At 41.5% G+C, this 20651-nt stretch overlaps 1 protein-coding gene across 1 annotated transcript in view; it reads left to right on the top strand.

Moving 5' to 3' along the window:
- The window catches only part of ltk (leukocyte receptor tyrosine kinase), a 62096-nt gene that overhangs the window by 29152 nt on the left and 12293 nt on the right, over nt 1-20651 (top strand). Inside the window, exons 5-19 of the mRNA XM_063499994.1 lie at nt 1823-1956; nt 2547-2684; nt 5954-6103; nt 7154-7254; nt 7396-7556; nt 7918-8012; nt 8974-9045; nt 9435-9609; nt 10874-11024; nt 11231-11359; nt 11679-11835; nt 15107-15292; nt 16002-16100; nt 19524-19688; nt 19851-19964. Coding sequence (XP_063356064.1) covers nt 1823-1956; nt 2547-2684; nt 5954-6103; nt 7154-7254; nt 7396-7556; nt 7918-8012; nt 8974-9045; nt 9435-9609; nt 10874-11024; nt 11231-11359; nt 11679-11835; nt 15107-15292; nt 16002-16100; nt 19524-19688; nt 19851-19964 — 2027 coding nt within the window. The remainder of the gene's footprint in view (nt 1-1822; nt 1957-2546; nt 2685-5953; nt 6104-7153; nt 7255-7395; nt 7557-7917; nt 8013-8973; nt 9046-9434; nt 9610-10873; nt 11025-11230; nt 11360-11678; nt 11836-15106; nt 15293-16001; nt 16101-19523; nt 19689-19850; nt 19965-20651) is intronic.

The following is a 20651-nucleotide window of genomic DNA, read 5'->3' as shown; positions in this document are numbered from 1 at the left end:
GTTGGAAACACTGCGACTTCTTCTGATCACATCAGTACAAACTTTGCTCACCACCTCCTAGTTTCTCTGAATGAAAACATAGATGAGGGATCACTGTTTTGACACACCAGAGGAGATCAGGCAGCACTGCAGAGGCGAAAGTTTCAACGGTCAAACATAATTTCCGGGCACTGATCTCTAAACAGCTTTCGTGGTGAAAATGGTCTTTACAGTCACAGTTTGCATATACGATAGGGTTGCGCAGTTGGAGCTATGGAGCATGGACATATTTTTAGAAATGGAGAGCAGGATTTGTGACGTGTGAGGTAAATCTTGGGTGCTGTCACATATCCCAGGTAGCAGGATTTGCTTTGCTTTGTTACGCCACCTATAATCACACAGCTCCTGGCCAGCTTTGTGAAAACACAATCAGGTTGGACTTATGATAAAGTGACAGATGGATTACGCTGAATAATAGCGACATGTTTGGTACTTTTGTTACATGGAACACATGCTCATGGAGGAGTGTGGTTTACATGCCTGATAATGGCAGCAGTGGTGGAAATGTGCCAATAAATGAGAGATAGAAGAAGGATGAAGGCTCAAACATTATTTAGTAAAACACTGTGGTGAGAAATGAGAAGAGGGTGCAGGTGGAGGATTTTAATATTCAGCTTCAGTTTTCATACATTACAAAGGTTCTTCATTTCAGAGAATGCAGAGGGCTTTAGCAGAACATATAACAAATGCAAACTTGACTGTAGAAACTGCAGTGCAGGCTTTTATACAAAATAAATCATCTTGGCAGTAATGTTGCATAAAGAAGGCAAGAAAGTGAAGATACTCTTGTTTTAACCTTTACTTTTTTTTTTTTTTTAACTTTTAACGCACTTCTTTTTAATATAACTATAAAAGCCAAAAATTAAAATTTTAAAAAAAGATACACATGTAGCTGTTTTCACACGTGAACTCTGAAAGACGTGGGGAAGAGTCAAGTCAGGACGTGATCCGCGGTTGTCTTCAAATGTAGCGCACAGCAGGAAGCAGTTTTCACCTCACTAATGGAAAGAGTCTTTGGTTTAGGCGAAGATGATGTCTCAGCAGAGCATGCTGGAGGCAGGTCACAGCAAGACCACCGCTAGCCATGAATGCACCAGTCTATTACCTGCGCTGTTCTCCCATCATTACAAATCACTGCAGATGGATAATAAATGTCGTTTGTACTGGTGAGCTGACATTTTGATGTGAGCTCTAACTGTGTGAGATATTTGGTTCTCACGTGCACCTTCGTCAGGTGAGGTCCACAAAAGTTTAGAAGTCTGTACTTTGAATGAACTTCAGGGTTAACCCGGGGGTTATTGTATTATGAAGGTGGTTCATTTCTCCTGGGGTAAATCACCATGGTGACTTACAGGTTATGCTCCAAGTTCGAGATTAGCAGGTATAAATTAATCACCTAAATCGTGTCACCACTCCTCAAACCTCTGCATGTTGAAAGTAAGAGGGGCTGATGTCTTTGCGTTTCTCTGATGAGCATCGGTCTGTATTATGAGTCCAACCTCTTTAAATTCTTGTAATCTACTTTCTGGATCCTTTGTAAAATCACCCCCTCTGCTGCCAGTATACTTATTGGCTGCTGCCAATGCAACTACTTTCATGTGAACCCAGAGGGGAAAACCAGAGTTTGCTGACTCTACCCGAATTGCTGATGCTAGGGCAAGTGAATCCAGATATTGGAGAGATACCCCGGGTATGTTGAGCTCGCTTCATAGTACAAGGCCCAGGGCTGCTGCTTATGTGAGAAATTAGTTTGATTTTGTTTCTGTGTGATTGCTTAATGCAGGGCTGAGTGGCAGATTTTTGGAGTTCCGATTGGCTGGATGGCTGGACCCTTTCAGGTGACCCTGCTCTACACTTCGTGTGAGAGAGAAGCCACTGTGGCTCTGGACTCGCTGGAGTTCATAAACTGCGAATCAGGTGAGTTTATCGGGTCGTTAAGAGCTTTCAAACCAGATGCTGTAATGGTCATTTCCTGTGATAAGCACCTACAACCGCACAGACCAGATAAAAGGAACCAGCTGTAAACTTTTTTTTCCTTTTCTTTTTCTGAGGTACTTTCACAGTAGCACATACTGGCGTTTTAACGTTTCCACAGCTGCTACAGGAGAACTTTTCTCTCTACAGATTACAGTTAAGGTTGCTTATGAAAACTGATTCACTCAAAACGTGTTTAGGTTTACTTTTTCCTTCTCATGCATGTTTTGCAAGTGAATATCAGCACACAAAAATGCTCTGGTGTCAGGAAAATTAAAAAGCTCATGATTTGCAGTCAATTTGCAAACAGGCAAAAGATGCCTGGTCTGTTTTGCAGATTTCTTGAACCTTTTTTCTCAGTGGTTTCACATTTTTCAAGTCTCTACGGTATAGAGCAGCGAGTCAAGAAAAGCCCCTCCGCAGAATCGACCGACCTTCCTGTAAAAGCTGCCTCGTCGCTCATCCTAACTCACCGGGCCTCTAAATCTGCTTTGTACGTTGTTACAGTTGTTGTGGGGTTGTCTCCATTGCAGAACACCATTTCGGTGAAATGAATCCCATTTGTGAGGAATCTTTCCACTGCAACCACTCAGGAGACTGCATCGACACAAGCCAAGTGTGTAACTTCCACACGGACTGTCCTTATGGAGAAGACGAGGGCTTCATCTGTGGTGAGATTTTGTTTTTGTTGTTGCAGAGGTTTTATGATGATGTATTTGATTCGATTTCGTCTGCACCATCTGACCGATTCTTAGAGCGATAGCATTATGAGCAGGAAAACACGTGTGACTGCTTCAGTTGTGCACATCGGGAGTTATATGAGGCCAGAGTACTGTAGCGCAGTCCTGAAGCAGTCAGCGAGCTATTGGCAAGCTGTAATCCATTTGCATTAGCTGTATAAAATTTAAGTCCATGATAAATTGTTAATCCTTTCACCAAAGGCACAAGATTATTCCATGCCAAGGGCCTTTACACAATAAATTTAAAGTGTAGAGAATAAGTATTATGTGGGGTGTTTAAAGTCTGAAACCTGAGTGCAGATTCTCTTCCTCGGATAATTTGCATTAAAGTTTTCACTGCCTAGTGTGTTTTTTCCTAATTAGCAGTAAAATGTAGTGTCAGGAATTCAATTGGCTGTTCTCTTTTAAAGCTCTCTTCTCTATCTACATCAAAGATTTCAGATAATATGATAAACCCCTTGCAGATTTATTATCCTATCAAAAAAAACATGCACAAGAAAGCATCAGTCATTACCTTTCAGTTCCTCTTACATCACAGTCTAACAAGTTACCTCTTTCTCTTTTTTATAACATCAATCACTGTGTGCAAAGAAAAAACTCTCCGAGACACTGAAAAGGCAAAACGCTTCAGTCAGTAAAATCGATATAGTCAGGGTTATTTAGAGCACTTGAGCTGTGAAACGCTGGGGGGAAAGGCCACAGCGGAGATGTAATTTCTTCAACGAGCACACGGGTGTCTTAACCACTTTCATATGCAAACATTGGTATCAATTTAATCTCTGTGGGTTCTATAGAGAGGTGGCTTACATGTTTTGTCTATTTTAGCACAAAAACTGGAAACAGCTCTCTCTGTACTCTGGCTTCTTTCGCAATTAAATGCATGCTTAGAGTGAGAGGAGAAGAATTACACCGATCTCCCGTCTGCATCAAGGACAAAGGTGGAGTCGGGGAAGCTTCAATAGCATAAAAATAGCCTTAGCACAAGGTACCTAAAAAGCTCAAAGATATGCCTACACATATCTTTTAAATTGATTATTTGTGGTTAAACCCACACATGCAGACTATCAAAGGATAGTCTGCATGTGTGCTGTGCATTTATGCAACAAGTGATTCATGTCCTAGCTTTTCAGCAAAATACATTACTTCACAAATGAAGGAACGCTTTTTAATCAGAGCACAGCAACAAGTCAGTTAAACTCCTGAGATATTGATCTGGTCAGTTAGGCAGCAGGGGGGGATCGTTAATCAGTTTCAGCTCCTCTGGTATTAATGAAATTAACAACAGGCAACAAAACAGGAATGGTTTTACAGGTGAAGGTCACTGGCATTTTCCCCTCCTCATCTTTTCTGATTGTTTTTCCATTTGGCCAGGGTCAGTGTCACTACTGGTATCATGAGGTGGTAGCTGGACCCTACAGAGGTTGCACAGGTAGGGTATCTCCCAGTACAGGCTCAAGAGCATTGAGGAATTCCAGGAGACAGACAGTTATTCTAGGAGAGCTGGAGGGGGTCGTACAAAGGCTTTAATCCACCAGGACAACCAGTATCTGCCATACATGCCAACCCTCCCGATTTTTCCGGGAGAATCCCGAATTTCAGTGCCCCTCCCGAAAATCTCCCGGAGCCACCATTCTCCCAAATTTCTCCCAATTTTCCACCCGGACAACAAAATTGAAAACCATATCCCAGATTGGCTCAGCCAATTCCAGTTTCCAACAGTGGCTACTACTACTGCAGCTACTTAGTTTTAATATTACTCTTATTACTCTTTCTGGGTCGCAAAATAAACTTTTAACATATTTTCAGGCGAGAATGTAGCTGTGAAAACTTCAAATATCTGAGCCGCCGAGAACAGCGAACTCCTGGCACATCGTTTTCAAACCTTTCGCTACTCAGGTTAAACATTTCTGGTCTGCCCGGCTTTCTTTAGACCGCGAAGGCCGGGTCCTCAGGTGGACACAGCCTCTGAATTTGGACACCGCCGCTGTTTCTGGCCGGACAATAATAACGGTGACATTTAACTTATTTTATCCGATAAATAAACATTGTAAAATTCAAGTTTTTTGTATATATTTGTATATGTATACACCCCCCCCCCCCCCCCCCCCCCAACAGCCCTTTTGAATGTCTCCCTAATTCTGAGGTCTCAAGGTTGGCAAGTATGGTATCTGCTCCTTTATGCAAGAAAGAAGAGGTTGAGCGCTGCCAGAGCTACAAAGTAACTTCCAGAAGATTATTGGTGTGAATGCTTCTGACCAAACAATCAGAAACAGACTTCATGATGGTGGCCTGAAGGCCATTGCTGCCCTGTGCTTTTCATAGATGAGAGCAGGTTGACCTGTGGAGAACATTAAGCTGCCTTTAACATCATTCAGCACGAGCAGTTTGGTGGTGGGTCAGTGATGGTTTGGGGAAACGTATCCATGGAGGGAGACACAGACCTCAGACCGGTTAGGCAACAGCACCTTCTCTCAGATCCTGTGCTGTTGCAGTGGATTCCTATTAGTTCATGGTGCACCTCAGACTGTTCCAGCAACTCAGTGATGCCCTGGTCCAGATCTGATGGGAGATCCCCCAGGACACCATGAGTCGTCTCATTAGGATGTCAGGCATGCACACAAGCACCTGTAGGCCATACAAATTACTAAGTAATATCTTGAGTTGCTGTAGTGGAATATCAGAAAAATGGACAAGCCTGCTGCATCATTTTTTTATCTAGATTTTCACGGTTTCTGTGATTTCAACCCTCTGTAAGATGATAATTTTCATTTCAAACAATGTGGCATCTTCTCAAAACGTTCCTGTAATTTTTTTGAGCAGTATATGTTGACCCAGTGAAGTATTTGCAAGCCCCCAAAACTGATAAGAGTCACTATGTTTTGGGGTTGTTGGACAACATTTTCACTTTGAAGGTGAAACTGAAAAAAACACATCCTAAAAGGTCTGGGAGTAATCACAGTGCTCTGATCTGAAATGTGTCGCAGTACACGTGTAGTGCAAAGTGTGGAGAGTGACAGAAGAAAATACACACACGACTTTCGCGTGAAGAAAAACATCCTCCGTATAATTTGTGCTCGGATGATTTCTTTCAAAATATAATTCTTGTCTGAAAGACGAGGAATCCGGGGTAGGAGATGGACTTTTTAGCAGCTGTGGTTTCTGTCTTTTTGAAGTATGATGATAATCTGCTTCCTTCCCAGATGCTCTCCCCTTTGGCTCATACTGTTCGTTTGACGGGGATTCATGTGGTTGGTCTATGTCCAACCAGCACTCTGGCTGGTGGAGAGTTGCAGGAGATGAGCTTATGAAGAGAAAAGACATGCAGGGTTTCGCTCTGCAGCACACACAAGGTTTGTGTCTGCATGTGTGTGTGTGTGAATGTGTGTGCGTGTGTGTGCACAACACATGTGAATTATGCCCTAATTTAATTACTGTTCCTCTCGTGAATCTCCTCCAGCTCCGATGAATTATTGCAGTGTGGAGTGATGGGAAAATACCCTCATTTGTTTTTGAAGCTCACATTTCCTTGTGTCAAAACTTCTTAATTTTCCTTTGTTGCAAACAGGATTTTTGCATTTACTCTTTTTTAATACGACGAGAATGCTTGTTTTGATGTTCAGTAAGTAAAAACAATAAAACCGCTATTGCTGCATTGACTGAGAAGCATTGTCAGGTAATTTCTAGTTAGCAATGTAACTTTAAAGCATATGTAGCGCTTGTCAGAAAGACCTGACAGGTGCTACTTCCTTATTCACGAGGGCTTGCCACAGCAGGTAGCGCCATGTATTTGATCTGGCAACATTTTTACGCTGGATGCTCTTGAAGCAACCCCAATGGGTGTAAGTTTCTTCCCAGGATTGAACTGTGGAGCTTTCGTTTGTCAGGCAAATGTAAAACACTGCACATGAGGTTTTTTTGCATGTCGAAAGAGGATGAAAGCAGGATTGCCAGCAGGCAATACTGCCTTGAAATAAAAGATGTAATTGTAACTGGTAGTTAATATGCTCTATAGCAAACATCTAGAGGTTGACTGAAATGTCAGCTGACCATCTTGTGGCTGTACACAAGTCATTTAGCAAGCAAATTAGTGTCCGGCGTTCATTGTGACTAGCAGAGCATTGCATTACATTTACAGCTCTGTTAACCTCAATGCGCTTTAGTCTACAAGTCACATTTTAACCGCACATTCATACAGCACTTTATTCTTTCAGCTTTAAGTACTTTATCTACCTCGCATCTATGGCCAATTTGCGTCGCCATAAAAGTCATTACTTTTATAAGCTGCTGGTTTATGTTGATCAATAAGAAAGATTGATGTGGGTTTGGCTCAAAAATCTAACTAACTAACTAGCTAAATCACATAACCTGGTGAATGTGTCACATTTATTGTCTTCCCCTAGGGCACTTCTTGTTTCTCCCAGTCAGAGAGAGTAATTCACTTAAAGAAGCGTCCATTCAGAGCTCTGCATTCCCTCGTCCAGTCTCTTCTGTTGCTTGCCAGGTCAGTTACTCGCCTGACGTAGTAGTTGAATTATTTAATTTAAGCATGTTTGTTTGTCTTGTCTGTGTCTATGTGGGGGAGTTCAAATCATATTAAATATCTCACCAAAAATCTTAATGATCCTCATCTCTGTTTGTGTAGATGCATTTCTCTCTGTACCTGCGTGGTCATTTTAATGGCTCGTTGCAAGTGGCTATAGAGGAAAACGGGACTGTGGACGCGGTACCGGTCTGGGAGAGGAATGGTCAAGCCGAAGATAACTGGGAACCGGTTGCCCTGGAACTGACTGACCTTCATCACGGGTACATAAGAGGAAAACAAACAGGGGGAGGAATGAAAGAATAAAGGCTGATCTCTCGTGTGTTAAAGGGATGATGTGTCTTTGAGGTTTACTCACCTCTTTTTCCCATGGAGCTCCATAAAGCTTCATTTTCTCCCCCTGTCAGTGATAGTGGAGCTCAGGGATGAGTACATGCTTTAGGTCAGTGATAAGTAAAGGGAAATTGCTCCTTTCATCTAAAAAATGTGTAATCAGATTTAGTGCTCACAATAAAGGAGATTTCACTCCTACTTTACTCTGAAAAGTTTAAGTACACTCACTGGGATTGAACTCCCGCTGCTTTCTCATAAGAAAAGACTACGGTAATTCTCTGATTGCTCCAGGTTTCGTATTAAAGTGACAGCTGTGTGGGGACAAGGCTCCAATGCTGACATTGCTCTAGATGACATTGCACTTGGAGCAGCCTGCTTCCAGTCAGGTAAGCTAAGATCACACAACCATTAAGTAAAGCCAATACAGATTTTTAAATAAGTTCTCAAGGGCTAAAACACACATTTGTCTTGCTTTACCGCATATTTAGTCTTTGCTTTCATAATGATCTGTGCACTTTATGAAATCAAACTGCGGCTGAGCTGGGGAGGAGCACAGAGAGACCTCCCCAACTGCTGTGTTTTGTTCAGCACCACAGCGGTCCTCAGCTATTCGTTTGATGCCCCGTTTAGTTGATTGGCTGAGACATGTGGGTAACCGACGTTTAATGATTTGCTGCAAATGTAGCGCCGCAGTACGACAGCAGTGTGTGCCAACATTCCTGCTCCCGTGTTGTTGCACTTCAGCTTTTAATTCTCAAAGTAGAGAGCAGACTTTTACAAGCCACTATGGTGCTACGCTAATAACAAAGACATGAAAAGGTCTGTTTTTGTTTCGGCGGGATTTAGGGGAAATATGGTTTGAAGCCTCCAGGGAGGCGCAATTGTGCATGTGTGTTGTGCTTCTCCAGCTGGGCGAGGACGGAACATTTTCTAACTGACATCGGGGTTAAATCAGGTTTCTAGAGTAATTTTAGAAAGCAATAATTCAGAATAATGAGTCTGCCCATCACATTTATGATCTCACTCTATGCGGGGATCTTGTTGTGTTCGAGAGGGTTATAAGACCTTAACGGCTCTTGTTGCCTAAGGGCTTGGCAATGAGGAGCGTACAACCTTTACCACCAATAAACGGACAAAAATCCCCGTGTCTGTACACTCCACAGTCGGTAAACACTGCCAAGATAGAAAGGTTTTCATGATGTAGCCCTGCTCTCAGGAAATCTGTGCCACTTTCATTCTAAATATAGTTCATAATCAAGTGAAATCCAGATGAGTGACTGTGCCTCCTCTCTCTTTTTTTCTTCCCCTGCCTTTACCTTTACTCTGGCTTCCCCTCCCCTCCATCAGATCTCAACTTTCTGCTGCCCGCGACTGACTTTGAAGATTTCTTAAGCCCCCTTCCGGAGCCTTCGGCCTCAGGTAGTGCACAGCTCCAGCAGTTATCTTGTGTAGTGTGTGAATTTCTGAAGTGTCCCAGTCTACTGTGTCATCTTTAATCCATTCTGTTTGCACAATTTGCACACCAGGTGGTCAATTGTTCACTCATCACAGCTAACCAGAAGCTTTTAATCCAGCCTGTGTTCGGCAATCACATGCCAGCTCCTTAATGCAATTACCCGTGACTCTTGTAGATGTGCCATATGTATGCGTCTGTTCTTCACTGTGTATCTTATCTCAGCTGTTTACTGATTTTCATGCTTTCGGTACTTTTTTCCCCTCCACATCACAATGTGAAAATGGTCGTAGTTTTCACAGCTTATTAAACAACTAAAAGCAGTATTGTTTTCCCCCTCTATTGCCTTTTGTAGAGGTTTCTCTGATGACTTGGTGGTTTACATCATGCGGTGCCAGTGGACCACAGGGCCCAACCCAAGCCCAGTGTGACAGCACTTACAGGAACAAAAATATCAACGTTACTGTGGGGAAGGAGGGACACTTAAAAGGAGTTCAGATGTGGAAGGTGCCTGCTACTAACAGATACCTGTAAGTGGTCAGTGATACCGAGCCAGGGAACATGTACAGCTTTTTGTAAACAGTGGACTTTGGTTGTATTTTCCCCCTTTTTGCCACAAATCCTCTGAAAAGCCTGCGTTGATTTTATCTCACTAACAGCTCCGTAGAACTTCATAACTCTGCTCAGTGGAGAAAGATTGTTATCCAAAATGACTACATCAGCGAGCTGGAGGATTGACATTTATGTTATTGCAAACTCGAGCACCGGAGCTTATTTTTGATTCAGTTCTGCACACACTAGTGTAAGTACTCCCAAGTGCAGCAAATCCATCGCTAAAAATATTGAACGTTTAAAGAAAAGGGAAAAACACAAAGTCTCCAGCTGACAAGCTTGTGACTTACTCTACCACCAGCCTTCTATCATGTTTCTCTTGCCCTTTAAAAAAAAGGAAGTCAAAGTCATGTTTCTGCATCTTTAAATGCTGTGGCCGGTGCACCAAGGCAGACATCTTCCATGTGTCTTGGTATTTCCAGTCGCGAATGTGTGTTAGAGACAACAGAAAAATGAAGCTCTATATTTATTTGTTTTGAAGATGAATGCGCTTGGGATGTGGAGGCACAGGTGGTGCAGGGAAATCATAAAGCATCAAAAATGCACTACCGGTTTAAATCTTTTCAGGGGATTTGTTAACATTAACAAAAACAAAAAAATGCCTTTCTTGGTTTGTAAAACAGCCATTGCTGTAAGAGAGGATTTTGGAAGTCTAACTCCAGATATCATTCATACTTGAGCTGTTTTTAAGAGCTCAGTCACTGAAAAGGCTGCATTTATTCAAATGCCTCCTCGTGTGATTTAGAGAGCTGTGTGTCAGTTTAGAGGTGGGATTTTGTGTTCTGTGTTAAACTGTTTTGGCCTTGTTCACCTGCCAGATAAAAAACCTCAAGCGTTTCTATTGTCTTTGCACGGCCAGCCAAACAACCTCATTATCGTGATTACGGCATGAGATGAGGCAAAAGTAGCCGGATTAATCGCAGGATTTGCAGAAAGTGAAATCATACACACATGTAATTGCTCGCCACATTAACACGATGTGAGTTTGTAAAAAGAAATCTTATTAGGACCACTGGTAACTATTTCATAATCCACATTTTACGACAGACATCTGCAGCCGTTTGCTCAAGTGTAATGCGGTATTTGCTATCCATTATGGTATATAGTGCGTGGCTAAGCCTAAAAGCACTTCATTTAAGACCAAGGATTAAATCTCCTTCTGTTGCAATGATCCTCTCCCAGGATCTCTGCTTATGGGGCTGCAGGAGGAAAAGGAGCCAAAAACCACAACAAACGCAACCATGGGGTCTTTATTTCTGCCATCTTTCCTCTGGAAAAAGGAGATATGCTTTACATCTTGGTGGGACACCAGGGAGAGGACGCATGCCCAGGGGTGAGTATAGTGAGGGTGAGAACAGGCTGGAAGGATTTGTTGATGTGCGCGATTTCCCAGTGGGATGTCTTAGAGAGGAGAGACGAGACGGCGACCTAAATTCTGATTTTCCTTTTTTAATGCCAGGTTCATGTTTCTGCAACTTTTATTTTTCTTTTTTTTTTAAATCTTGTGGAGCTTGATTTTCCATCTTCCACATGTTTTAGAGAAATCCTCACACCCAAAAGATCTGCCTCGGAGAGTCATCTGTGATTGAAGACAACCTCAAGCTGCAGGCTGGTGTAGAGTGGGCTGGAGGAGGAGGCGGAGGAGGGGGAGCAACGTACGTCTTTAAGGTAGCAGAAGACACTTTGAGTTGTTTCAGAACCGTGTGCATTTTCTCTGGGTTTGTGTGCATAGCATTGTTAAGATACAGCACTGTGGCACATAAACATTTGAAATGATTCAGCAGTGTTTCATTCTTTAATCCATAGATTTAAATATAGATTATATCTGCATGCAGCATGGAACTTTAGCACGAGGTTCACTTTTTTATGATCGCTCTTATCTATTGTACCATCGGGACTTCTAAAGTTGTTCTGTAGCTTATATAAAGTGTTCATCATCATTTAAATAAATGAAATTGAAAGATTTACTCGTGCGTGGTCTTTTCAGAAGGAGGGTGGAGAGCTGGTTCCCTTGCTGATCGCAGCTGGTGGAGGAGGAAATGCCTACCTGGAGGACCCTGAGTCCAGTCTGGACAACATACCACTGGAGCAGTATGAAAACAGCACCGAAGCTCCCAGTAGCAACGGCCGAACTGGTGCAGCAGGTAGTGTAATATAAGCTCTTTGTTGCTAGCGTCCTGTTGCAAAAACTCAGAATTTTTTTCTGCTATTTTAGTTGAATCTATAAAAAATGCCAAAAGTACCCCTCTGTTGAGTCATCTACCGTTCACTGAAGGCTCATCAGAAATGGTCTCAGTGGAAGGGTGGCTATGAAGAAGCCATTCTTAAGGAAGGGAAGGACAGAGAAACAGCTGAGGTATGCGACATTACACAAGAACTGGACTGAAAATCAGTGGCAAAACGTCAAATAGAATAATGAATCCGAATTTTACATTTTTGGCTCGAACCATTGAGTGAGGTACAACATTAACTTTCTACAGCCATCTGTGAAACACAGTGGAGGTTTTGGCGGAATTACAAAAATAGGAAAGTACCATCACATCTTGATCATCCGATACCATCTGGAAAGCATCTGATTGGCAGTGGCTTCATTTTTTAACATGACATTGATCCCAAATACCCTGTAAATTCAGTAAAAGCATACCGGGGTAGAAAAACACACAATCGATGACTATCAGTGATGGATTCGCCCCCCCAGAGCTGAGACCTCAACATTATTGAAGCAGTGTGGGCTCATCTTGACAGTGAATGCAACAAAAACCATCCAACATCCAAAGAAGAGCTTTGAATGTCCTTCAAGGAGCCCGGGGAAATTACAAGAAAGCAGCCCGAAAGAGTTCTGTGTCAACGAATAAAGGTGGTCGTACCAAACATTTGCCTTCAAATTCATTATAATTGTACAAACTATTTGCTCTATAATGTGTTTCCAATGAACAACTACAAATATTTTGTTATTTTCCTAGCAAAAACTAAATTAATAAGGGGTGAGTCTTTGTTCAATACAGGCCACAAAGGTCACTCATCACTAAATAATTTCACTTTGATGTGTTCAAATCTTGAGATGTCTGACTTTAAGATGACTCCGTCCACCCTTGCATAACTGAGGAAAATGAAGTTACTGTTATTGTGCCCACAGTATTCAATCTTCTATTCAATTATTTAAAAGAATGAAACAGCTTTCCAGAATCAGTGTTCCTGGCATTTTTCCCTATTAAAAACTAGATTCAATAGAATTAGTTAGATGGTATGCTATTGGTTGTTGCATTATAGGTTTTTTTACTCAGCAGCACACACAAAAATTTATTACAGAAAACAGTGCATGAAATTTAATATAAAGTTAGATCCATACATTTTTGGAGCAATAACATGTCTTTTGTAAGTGTGCAAAAGGAAAGGAACTTCATCCATGTATTGAAAACAGTCCTCATATGTAAACTTGTCTTAGTTTGTCCTTTTATGTTTTCCTAGTCAATGCAGCACTTTTTTTAAACCCCTTCATTTAAAGCTGAAAGTCTGCACTTCAATTACATCTTGATTGTTTGATTCAGAATCCACTGTGGAGGTGCACAAAAGCAAAATTACAAAAATTGTTTCATTGTCCAGATACTTTCTTGCCTAACTTTAAAAGCTGCAATTGTGGGTATTTTTTCTTTTTGGTTACAAATTACCCTTTACACTTTATGTTCAAAGAAAAGTTTAATTTTCTTATAAAGAACATGCTGTAAACTTTGGATGAGAAAACGTTGTTCTGACTGAATTCAGTGTCGTCTGATACCGAAGCGCGCATTTCATTTGTCCAAAAGGTAGCTGGAGATATGAGAGGATTTATTTGTTCTGTATTCTCACACACACAGGGTGGCGCAGGTTGGCATGCATGTGTTTGGCCTGTGGATAATGGGATGTATCTGGAATTCACTTCTTTCGCTGGAACATTCTCAGTAAATCCCTTCTGACCAGCCGAGTCTCAACGAGAACTGTTTATCAACTCATCTTATTGAAACCTCTGAGAGACTGTTTAGATAAAGATCTGCGTGTCAGGGCAAGTTTGCAGCTCGAAGTACTGAGCAGATGAGGTCTTTCTGTTTACGCGCGCTTTCTGCGAACTGCGTGTTTGCATGTGTGCTGATGTTTAAAGTGGTCATCCTGCCACCACATGAGACAAGCCGTACATATACAGTATATTATCACTGATCAAAGACCTCTGAAGGGCAGAGGAACATCTTTCAGTGGAGCTTGTCTGCCTTTGATATGTTGTTTGTATATCTGCTTATATCTGCCCGTCATTGTAGATTAGAGCTGTTGATCGACTGATGGTTGAACCCATTAACTCTTATTATTCATTGCGAGGTGTCTCTGTATTCATCAGTTCACTTTGGTGCAGTCAAAGGTTAAATTCATGCCCAAAACAAAGCTACAATATAGCTACATTGTTGCTGTATCTGACATCAGCCTCCAAGTGGATGGGCGGAAAATCTCCTTTCAGTTTTAACATTTTTTATGGCGACCGAATAGCTGACGCTTTACTCTTGACCCTTTGTCCACCCACCAGCTGCCTGTGAATGGAAACAAAGAAACACAACAACAGAACAAAAAACTGTCGGAAAAATCAAAAGCCCTGTGCTAAAATTTCTCCCTCGTTTCTATATTTGATACACTCCACATCCGACTGGATGTGCTCTGACCTTCTCAATTCTAGTCTAAACAAGACTGAACTTATTTGTCTTTAAAGTGTGCCTTCTGGCTTAACAGACAGACAGCTCTCTCACTGATTGCCTCCACCGCTGATTCAATATGCTGAATCACCAGTCGAAAGTAGGGCCTAATTTGTGACAGCGGAGACAAGCTCACAGCAGACACTACACACATTGGTGGCTGTAGATACTCCATAAAGCCTCACTGATGACTGTCTGTGCTTATAACCAGACTGCAAAGAATCTCAGTGTAACCTGAGCAGAACATAAAAACATTAATTTAGTAGTCATGAAGTGTGAAAATAGTTACTCTTTAGGGACCCTTGTCAAGTCTGAAAAAGCTGCTTAAAAGATATCAGCCATACAACCTGATTTGGGTTTGGTAAATGCAAAGTTATGACAGAAAGCCTGTTTTTGGATCTTGAGCCACACCGGGGCCTAAAAGTCAGGATACTTGGCCTGTGTATAATTTCGAAATCTCTCGAGTACCCTTTTAAAATCAAAGCTGCCTCGCTCACATTACAGCAACAGTGTAAGCCTTCAGGTTATTTTATGAACCCTTATTAAACTAATTTTAATCGCAACTCATTTTTCGTTGTTCTCAGTCGGTCAGTTTTTTCACTGCAGCAAACATCAAACACAGGAACCGTGTTTTACAACCTTGCGCAATGCTCCCAAAGTAGCTCTTGTAACAGTGAATGACTTTTTTTTGTTCCTCTTAAAGGTGGAGGTGGCGGCTGGAAAGATAGTTCAAGTTCTCACCTGATGGCTGGCAGATCCCTGGTGGAAGGTGCCGAGGGGGGATCTTCATGCCCCCTGGCGCTGTCTAAGCTCAGCTGGTCGACCTTCGGAGGGTTTGGAGGAGGAGGCGGTGCGTGCACAGCTGGAGGAGGTGGAGGAGGATACAGAGGTAACCGTATTTTGTCATCATATTGTTATTTCAACCCAGACTAAATTTTTAGTCAGCACTCCAGCTACTTGGTACTACTACCCTACTCCTGTACTTCTTGTTCTTCTTCAGACTCCATGTAGTGGTTGCCACAAAGCACTTTTTGCCTCTATCTCACTCTCTCCCCTTTGTTCTCTCTCACTCCAACCCTCTGCATGTGCTCCTTCGCTACATCCATGAATCTACTCTATGGACTTCCTTTTCTCTCCTCTTCTTCCTGGCAGCTCATCTTCATTGTCCTTTGTGTAGAACTCTACTCTGCAGATTAACATTTATAACTCAGAGCTGACAGGGTTTCAGAGGGACATGCAAGAGAGCAAAAACTGTTGGGAGGCTAAAGCAAATGCATTCAGTCATTGAACTTCTTTGTGAGGTTCGATGACTGAATGCATAGAGGAGTATCAGCTGATTGTGGGTTATTTTGACTGCGGTCTGCTGAAAATACTGCTCAGCTTGATTCACTACTTCTGCACCAGCAATCTGTTCTTCATTTTTAGTGTAACATTCATGTAAAATTTCCCACTGCTGCAAGCAGTGTTAAGAACTACATTTAAGTTAGGATTAAGGTATTTTCTGCCTTGATAATCACACTTCAGAGAGTCAATATAGAGTCGTTTAGACAAGAGAGTTAAAGTTATTACTATTATTTTTGTTGGTTTGTTTTTGACAGGAGGCGATGCTGCATTAACAGATGACATCACAGCTGATGGTCAGAATGGAATTTCATTTATTCACCCGATGGGAGAGATTTTTCTGCAGCCTCTGGCAGGTGAGACTGAGCGTGGCACCCTACGCCTGCATCTTTATAACGAGAGGTTTTAAGAGATTAGCGGAGGATACAGGATGCAAAAGAGCAAATACCATTCCCAGATGAAAACCTTGAGATGCTACTGAATATTTTTCAGAAGGTTATAACTGGATGATGAGCTAAAACGTTTTGTACAGCTACAAGATTAGATCAGAGTGCTTATTGAAGTACTAAATAGAGTAAAGCAAGAAAGACCAAGTGCTTCATACTTCATCAGCTAATAAAGCCAATGAGATGCAGCTGAAAGCATGTAGCACCTTGGCATAGGTTTAAAATTGTGTGATCATGCTAGAGTTAAGAGGAAGACTCCAGCAAAGTAGAATGGAAAACAACAGAGCTAAAGTAAAAGTTTGTTTAAAAAAAAGCTAGTAACAGGAAATTCCCACTCTCATGAGTTCATTGTTAAACGGTTTAATAATATCTATGTACATTGTGAAAAAGGCCAAACCAACACCGACTCGCTGTGCTCGCTGGGCCCCCGGGCGACACTGTATTAAAAACAGACACAACTCTGTAATGAAAATCTCTGCGTGCGCTCAGATATTTACCAAAAAGTCATCAGCGAACAGAGGTCATTGCCTGATTAGTGTGTGATTAGTGTGTAATGCCATAAATAAGGCTACAAACTGCAGGCTCAGTGTGTGTAGGTTTAAGGTAGCACCATGCATTGTGTTTTTGTGACAGCGATGTGAATCTCAAATGACGAATCCTCCGGTTCATGTAATACTCCTAACAGATAAACCAGTCAATGTCTCTCAGTGTGCTTTTGTCTGAATGTGCTTTGAACTATATTTGTGGGGTCACAAATCCAGGAGACCACAATACATGCAGGGTTCAGCAGCTTTGTGAGGACCAAAAATGCTGGATCCCACAAGCAGAAGTGGCTGTTTGGGTTAGGGTTGGGCAATCAGTCGTGATGAGATGGTTTAGTTTAGACTAGGGGACTAACTAGGGAATGCACTATATCAAGGACAAGTCCTCAGAAAGGTGTGCAAGAAAATGTGTTTGTGTGTTAATTGCTTTTCTATCTGTTGTATCAGATTATCTGAACATTTAGGAATAGAAGCATTCTCATGAATGTATGGGCTTATTTTTTTTTCCTATTTTTATTGAAACTAACAGCCCATCTGATTCTCATTATTCAGTGGGAGGAACAGGAAAGTGGCTAATTCACAGCGTCATGCAGCCTGTTGCCGTCGGCGCCAACAGACAGGCCTCCATTCTCATGTGAAAGACTTTGTTGTTTATGCAATGTGCCATGCCACTTTAAAACACAATGTCGGGGTCTGCAACATGAAACACATTCAAAGCATGATCAGGGGGGAAAAAGAGAGAGATTATTATAATAATTAAATTTCAAGGCAAAGGCATTTTTCTCTGTGATGTAGTTAAATGATCTCTCGCTTTAATTGAAGAATGAGTTTAATAAATCGAGGACACATGGAGAAGCCCTATTCTTCTTCCTGTTAGAAAACTGCATCATTAAAACAACGAGGCTCTTCCTACGTCACAATATCGTTTATCAATTAAACTAATTATAGAAAGAACATTAAAAAATGCAGCTCTGCTGTACTGTATGCATAAATTTGCAGTAATTGTTTTCCAATAATTAAAATCCTTTATTAGTTTCAAATTATATATATATATATAATATTTAACTTAATGTAACATATTAATGCCAGCAACACACTTCAGCAGCAGTGGGACACACTTTTACCAATGTTTGTCTGACTTTTGTAGGCAGCTTTAGCACCTGTTTACCAGGAGATTTTCAGACACTGTGTAACATCATGTCATTTTCATATCCACCATATATGTAGATGGTGTAGTGTACACATGCACTGATAATATAAAAATATGTGTTTAAAACAAAACAGAAAACCAGAATGTATTACAACGGGAAATCATTTTCTGTAAAAGGAACAGGCATGTGGCAGAAAGTGGACTGAACGCAGGGTTCAGCAGACAGAAATAAACTCAAAATCAGTTTTATTTAGCTGATAACAGGCAAGGTAAACAGAAAGAAAAACAGAGCAGGATAAGCATAAACTAACAAGAGGCAAATGAGACCAACAGAAACTCACACACCAAGAGGGAGAGGACAACAAAGAACAGAGGGAGATGCAGATGTTATAGACACAAGAGGAGAGTGGACACACCTGGAAGCACAGCTGAACAGAATCTAACAAACAAGACAGGGGAAGAAAAACTGTACATGACGCACACAACACGACTATCAAAATAAAATAGGAACTAACACACATACTGAGAACCAGACTAAGACATGCTAACTTGACACAAGGAGCAGACGTCGAGCCATGTCACAATGGGGACCCAAAAAGACGAAACACATAGATTAGTGATGATTACGGGAACTCGACCAGACAACCACAGAGACAGGCCAAAGAGAGACACGACTAGGACAGACACAAAAAGGGAGCTAACATAATTGAACAAGAACCAAGAAGAAGAAATATAAATAAAAAAATTCACGGGCACCAAAGAATACTAAAGTCAAGAGTCATTAATCAAGAACTAGAACATGAAAATCTTCTAATTCCAAAGAAAGGGATAATAAGTCCAACACAAACTGAAGATAACTGGTTGGAGAGCCAGGACCATGGGATATAACTCACCAAGGCAACCCATCAAATGTTGAGAAATTGTCTTCCTTTTGTTTTTATTTTATGTGCTCATTTTGAATTTGAGGCCAGCAACACGTTTACCACTTTGTTGCATCATCTCATCATTTAACACTCTTTAAACACTCTGTAAAAGTTTGGGAACCAGGACGACCAACTGCTGTAGTTGCAGAATTTTACAGAGTGTCCCACTTCTTTTGGAAAGGGAGAGAGGTGGGGGTTATGAATGTATTAAAAAGCTATTTGATCACAAGCACAAGATGTTCTTGACATGTAATGTGTTAGGACAATAACAAGCCTGATTTTATAGTGTCATGGAAAGACCAAAGTACTATCTGGATCATCTCCATCTATTTATTCTTTAATTTGTCGTAATTGTGCTTTCATTTAAAAAACACAGTTTTATGTACTCTATTTTGTGGGAGTTTTTGTTTAAGGATTACCTTTTAGTTTGGTGGTCTAGCCACAAACAAATTTCTAACAAATTTCCCACGTGTGGGACTAATAAAGGTTATCTTATCTTAGTTGGAATTTACAGGGCAACAAAGGAGCAGTGTGGCTTTCATTTTATAGCCAAAACCTGCTATACTAAAGCTTGTTTCTCTGTGCCACAGATGTCTTTTTCCCTCTATGGCACAGACGAATGGGCTGCAGAGCTAAATGTGTGTTGATTTGATCCCCTCACTCTCTAACAAATAGTTTTCCTTTTCATGTTTGTGTTTATTTCCTGTCTTCTTTCTAGCAATGGAAAGTCACGGTGAGTGCGAGATCAAGGTGCAGCTGAACTGCAGCCACTGTCAGACGCAGAGCTGCAAACGAGAAGCAGATACTCACCTCATCCTCTGTCTCTGTGATGATGATGATGAAGTCCTGGACATTGACAACGTTACATGTTCTAGGCCTCTAAGTATGTCTGTAAAACCCAGCAAACCCTCCTGCTTTTACTTGTGAGCCATGATATGTCAGATGTTTTGTTTTAATGTCAGGTGACACTTTGAATCCCTCACAATTCTTTCCCAACTAAGCAGCTAACAAACACTAATTGACAATCTCTGCTCCACCCCTCCAGCGGCTCATCAAGGCCCGACTCCACCGGGCCCGATGCCGACATCCCTGATCCTGGCTGTTGTGGTCTCCACCGTCGCCAGCGGCTTTGCGCTGGTCTGCGCCGGCGTCATCCTCAGTAAGAGACTCCTCCAGTTCTGTGCGCAGTCTGTGCCCTCCACCTTCCACCGGCTGTGAGCACAGCTGGGACACGCACATGCTTCCAGATGTTACTAACAACAGAAACAACTTTGATAAATGTTGGTTTAAATGCCGTTCGCTGGCTGTGCGGAAGATGACTAAAGGAGCGATGGCAAAGATATGGTTGTGAATTATTAGACGCTGACAGTGAGCACAGTATGAACACTCATTACAAGCACTCATTCCAGGTAACGCTCTCTTTTCTCTGGCTGTATGTATATACAGTATAAATAGGTGAAACAGGACTATTTTGCTGATGAGAGGCGATAAAGCGGTGACTGTTAAATACCGTATTGTTTATATGCTGTATTCAGTGCCTGCAGTGGAACGATTGCTCTCGTGGAAGCATGAACATTTTCGAGACGTGCTGTAAGCGTCTCGCTGCATGAATTCATTCTAAAAAAAATTTGCTGATTATAAAAAAAGCACAAGCAGAAAGAGTTGACATTTAACAAGAAAGTTTCTTTCAGTATGAGTGGGTTTCTGTAGCGGTAAATGTCAGCTGTTATAATTCATTGTCTGTAAAAAACAAAAAAAACAAACACAGAAGTGATTATACAGACATGAAGATTACAACAGTATTTGAAAATGAAGAACTGTGATAAGAGATTAGCCTTTTAGTCAT

This window comes from Pelmatolapia mariae, linkage group LG16_19, assembly GCF_036321145.2.
Source record: "Pelmatolapia mariae isolate MD_Pm_ZW linkage group LG16_19, Pm_UMD_F_2, whole genome shotgun sequence".
Classification (NCBI taxonomy): Eukaryota; Metazoa; Chordata; class Actinopteri; order Cichliformes; family Cichlidae; genus Pelmatolapia; species Pelmatolapia mariae.
This window is presented reverse-complemented; position numbering and strand designations above follow the sequence as displayed.